The sequence below is a fragment of the Alligator sinensis genome, unplaced genomic scaffold (genome assembly GCF_000455745.1).
Source record: "Alligator sinensis unplaced genomic scaffold, ASM45574v1 scaffold428_1, whole genome shotgun sequence".
NCBI lineage: Eukaryota > Metazoa > Chordata > Crocodylia > Alligatoridae > Alligator > Alligator sinensis.
In genome coordinates, this window is record NW_005841919.1 from 2,055,073 (window position 1) to 2,059,835 (window position 4,763).

Here is a 4,763-nt window from a genome sequence, read left to right on the forward strand (position 1 = left end):
GCTCCATGGGTCAGATGAGTGTCACTGGGCTGGTCTGCAGGCTGGGCCCACAACTACACAGCACAGGGGTTCTGGGACAGCATGCAGTGCTCTGGACCAACCCCGTGCTGCCTGCAGCACAAGGTCCAGCCTGTGCACCACAGGCAGTGGACATCCCGTGCCAGCCCCCTGTGCTGCATGCAGTGTGTGTAGCCAAGTTTAACCCTGTGAACCATGGACAGCACAAGCCAGCCCTGGGGCTCACTGTGCACACAGCACAGGGTGCATGCTGCCTGTGGCATGTGAGCTGGACTTGACACTGCTGTAGCACAGGGGGTCCAGGGCATGGGCTCCATGTAGTGCCCTATGCCAACCTTCTGTGCTGCATGCAACACATGGGGCACCAGGTCCAGTCCTTGCACCACATGCACTGGGGTCAGTCCAACAACCCATAAGCCAGGTCTTATCATTCCACGGGCTGGATCTGGTCAACAGGCCAGGTTTGACACTCCTCGCCTAAAGAACACTATAAAAAAGACCATAAGTTGTATATACAGGTCAGTCGCATCTTACGCGGGGGTTACATTCTGAAGTCATCACGTAAGGCGAAAATCACGTATAGTCAAATCGCGATTACTGTGCCAGCGATTTGACTAGTGGTGACTGCCGCTGCCTCCAAAACCTCCCACCGCCACCGTGGAGCTGCACTTATAGCTGTGCGGACGGTGGCAGCAGCACAGCGCAGGGTGGTGGTGGGGATGGCTGCATGCCGCCCGGCCACCACCACGTTGCTGCTGCCGCCCGGCAGCTGGCCACACAGCTCCGGGCATCCTTCCATGGCAGCGGCGGGAGGTTTTGGAGGCAGCGGCAGTCACCACTGGCAGTGTGGTGGTGGCCGGGCCTCCAGGTAAACGACAGAGCCACATGTAGACTCAAGCCCCACCCCGCTTCCACCCCGCGTATAGTTGAATTCATGCAAGTTAAATGCGCGTATGATACAACTGACCTGTACTCAAAACTGGAATACAAGCATAAAGCGACTTGATTAAATAAGCCCTAAAAAGCAACTGTTCTTTTCTCTCTTCTCCTTTTAAAAGTTTAAAGTTCCATGTACATAAAAATAAAACTTTACATCGAAGTCTCTAGCGTAAGTGGGTATAGTACAACGAAAGCAAGTTGCATGTTTAAGATGGAGACAGCTCTCCAAAACCAGATTATATTGTGCATTTTAGTAATGAAATAAACGTTTAATCTACTCTTTAGTTTGCAAAAACAAGATCTACAGGGTTTCTTTCATGCAAAATCTTGTTCAATATTTAATAAGGCACAGCATCTCAGCCATGTTTTACAGGAAGCATTTGAACTTCAATTGATTAAGTTCAAGAATGAAACACGATACCTAAATAAAGACTAAATGAGCAACTCCAATTCGTAATAAATATTAAAGTTAGGACATAAATAAGCTATATTTCAAAGAAACAAACATATCAGGAGTTAAAGGTTCACCTTTTAGCGAAGCCCTACATTACCTAATTTAAGAACTTGATGCTGTAGTAATGCTAACTTTTTGAATGGGTTAATAAAATATACATGTCAATTTTGTAGTTTTAGCAAGAAAATGCTGTCAGAGCCTGTCTCTGTTCTACAAAAGACAAAATAAGGCGATAATATAAACTGTTATTCAGCTTTACTTAAAGTGTTTTTACCAAACAAATGCTACAATAGCACTGCAAAAGAACATTCTGGAATTAAGTGCGTTTTTATAGGAAGTCCCCCAAAAAAGCTTTACACTTCTCTGACAAGCACTTAATTTATGCAATTTACAAGCACTTAATTGGGCAATTTAATGGTCCAGTTGGGATATGTAGCCAAAGAATACATTTTTTCCATATTAAAAGGGTTAAGGACACAAGTAATGTAAGAAACATTGGCTGTTTACACTCACAGTAAGTAACCAGCAGTAACAGTCCATGCTCGTACAAGACCTTTCAACCACTGTCTTGTGTGTCCTTGTTCAAGCAAAGCTGGCAGCACCACCTGAAGCAAAAGTAGCTCCAGGGAAAGTTCACTCACAGGAGCATCACTAAAAACAGAAAGGAAAAAAGCAAAACATCAAACATACAAGCAGTTTTCTATCAAGCTATGAATATTTTACAAGCATGTATACCCAACTATCCGATCGTACAGGAAATAGGAAAAGTTACGTAGGATTTCACCACAAAATACTTGGGCTTTTACAACAAACATTTTTCTGAGCAATACTAATGCTGTTAGCAGTATTTAGGCATTTAGCACAAACAAGGTAAAAAACAAAATTCAGGTCTATATACATTGACCAAATTATAACATTGGAAAGCCAATGCATAAAAGGAATTTTATTTTAATAACATTTTTACTTGGCAAGATTTGCTATGCATCAGACATAGTTTAGCATTTAGCTTTCAAAAGTAACGTCAATGATTTTAGTGATACAACACAAAACTTCTGTCTACTTACAGGTGGACTGAAAAACACCAGAATAAAACTAAAAGCTTACCTGTAGAGCATGACATTATACGGAAGAAAATTAGGCAGCAGATACTTAATAATACGGATAGGAAGCCAAAGCATGAGCAGGACAATTGACCCAAAGACAATCTGCAAAAAGAATGTTATAAGTGTAGTAAGTTACATACAAGACCTTGTTTCTATTGGAATATGTAAATTGACTAAAAAGGGTTTGAATGCCAGACTACAATTAAGGTACATACACAATTAATTGAAAATTCCTCTCAAATTCAGGTAACTTAGGTCCCATCATGAAGAGACATTCACTTAACAATTAGGAGAGAAAATTTAATTGTTCTCTTAAGATATGGACATGATCACTACTTTTGGGTCTGTGATCCCAGTATGAGGGTAATGAAGATCTAAATCGATTCTTAACTCAGACCTTCAAAGAACGGTAATTAGCCAAATGAATCAAGAAATGATGTTCAAACCAAAAAAATTCAACTCTAGTGCACACTGTGTTTGAGAAGTTTAGTAAAGACTGCATGTTGGCCTGTTGGGGGAATCCGGTAGGGGTGCACCAATAAAGGAGTTCTTTGGCCTATACCGATGGCCGATTATTAACCAGTCATACTGGCCAATACTGATCCAGTAGCTGATACGTCAATTTTCCTTTTATCAGTGCCAATCCTACATGGACCGATAAATCAGTGCACCTCTAGTATCTGTTGTGTTGCACACTTCACTGATTACAACGAAGAAATTCTACTGCAAGAAAACAGCAAAATGTAGTCTGCTGATGGATCAGTGCCTCTCTCCTGAGATGGAAAGGGGGCTGTGAATGGGAGGAAAAGCTCTTGCTCTCAGACGGCATGATGAGCACCAGTGGGGTAATCTAACAAGGCACAGAAAAAAATTGCTGCTTTAACACAGTATATAAATCACAACATGCCACACAGCATCATTTCCAATGTATCTGTGGTTTATATCAAAGCAAGTCATCTGAGTTCTTGCCGTAAAGGCCTTCCAAGAAAACTTCAAGTTGGACATAAAGGAAGTGCTGTGGGTAGGGTGGGGAAACCAGAAAAGACTTGAGAAATAATATCAGAGGAAGATTATTAGAAACAAGGCATGCATAGAGTAATCCATCCCCTGCCATACTCTCAAGGGCACCAGGAATAGCTTACACTCCCAAAGTGGGGGCCTAACCTCCTAGTGGAACATATGGAGGTAGATAGCACTACCCAAGCTGTCAGTGTTCACCCAAGGCCAATCACACAAAGGTATCACACACAACATAATATTATGGTTGAATCGAGACCCAGGTTTGCTCCAGTAAACTTAAACAACTCTACAACCCCATGAAATGCACTCTCATTATCTAAAGCATGGGGTGTCAACATTTACATCCTGTAGGCCAGATCCAGCCTGAAGAACTGTCATGTGGCCCAAAGGGCTTGTAGAGGGATGAGGAATTTACAGACAGAGGTTCACAGAAATCTGGGACACAGAGAACTCACTGGCAACACATGATGGCAGCAGGGAACAAGCAATGGCTACACTAAGCCCCATGGCTGCCACTTGCTCTGACACCACTGAAACCAGATCCAGTCTGTGAGGAGGCCCACAATCCAGAACTGGCTTGGGTAGGTGGGGCAAGTTTGACACCACTGATCTACAGCAATAACAAAACAGTCAGCTGAAGGGATTAAGCAGTCCATGTGGTTTTACCAAAAGATTTGTGAACTAGAAAAAAAATGTCTGTTGTCAGGGAAAGCAACTGGAAATGAAAAATCTGTTGCCAAGAATACTTTTAAAGAAAACAACTTCAATTTTAATTACTAAAGATTTCATATGCATTAAGAAAGAAAAATTAAAAAAAACATTTAATTCTAATATAATAAAGGGCTTAGTCTGTCTGTCTGTCTGTCCATCCATAACGCCCTTGGAACACTCCAATTGGTTACTGAAACAACCCAGAGTGCTCCAAGGGCATTATGGGCAGAAGGCAGTGGTGCGCCGCCATGACAGCAGGGACAGAGGGGACAGAATGGGGGGGGGGTGAGGCCAGCACCCCTGGCCCTGCTCCCTGGAGGCACCAGAGCGACAGTGTGACGGCAGGGATGCAGCGCCACTGGCTTCGCCCCCCAACCCCCTGGCCCTGCTCCTTGGAGGTGGCAGTGACACAGGGTACTGGCAGAGGGGGACACAGGGGAAGGCAGGGCAAGCTCCTCCCCCCCTCCCCCCAGGTGGTGGCATGTGTTGTTGGGGGGGGGGGGGGGGGGAGGGGGGCA

The 4,763-nt window shown here is 43.9% G+C and overlaps 1 protein-coding gene across 1 annotated transcript in view; it reads right to left on the reverse strand.

Annotated features, from left to right (window-relative positions):
- MARCH6 (membrane associated ring-CH-type finger 6) overlaps positions 1-4,763 on the reverse strand; it is a 95,065-nt gene that overhangs the window by 20,147 nt on the left and 70,155 nt on the right. Inside the window, exons 17-18 of the mRNA XM_025198302.1 lie at positions 2,516-2,616; positions 1,925-2,062 (exon numbers count right to left, since the gene is read on the reverse strand). Coding sequence (XP_025054087.1) covers positions 1,925-2,062; positions 2,516-2,616 — 239 coding nt within the window. The remainder of the gene's footprint in view (positions 1-1,924; positions 2,063-2,515; positions 2,617-4,763) is intronic.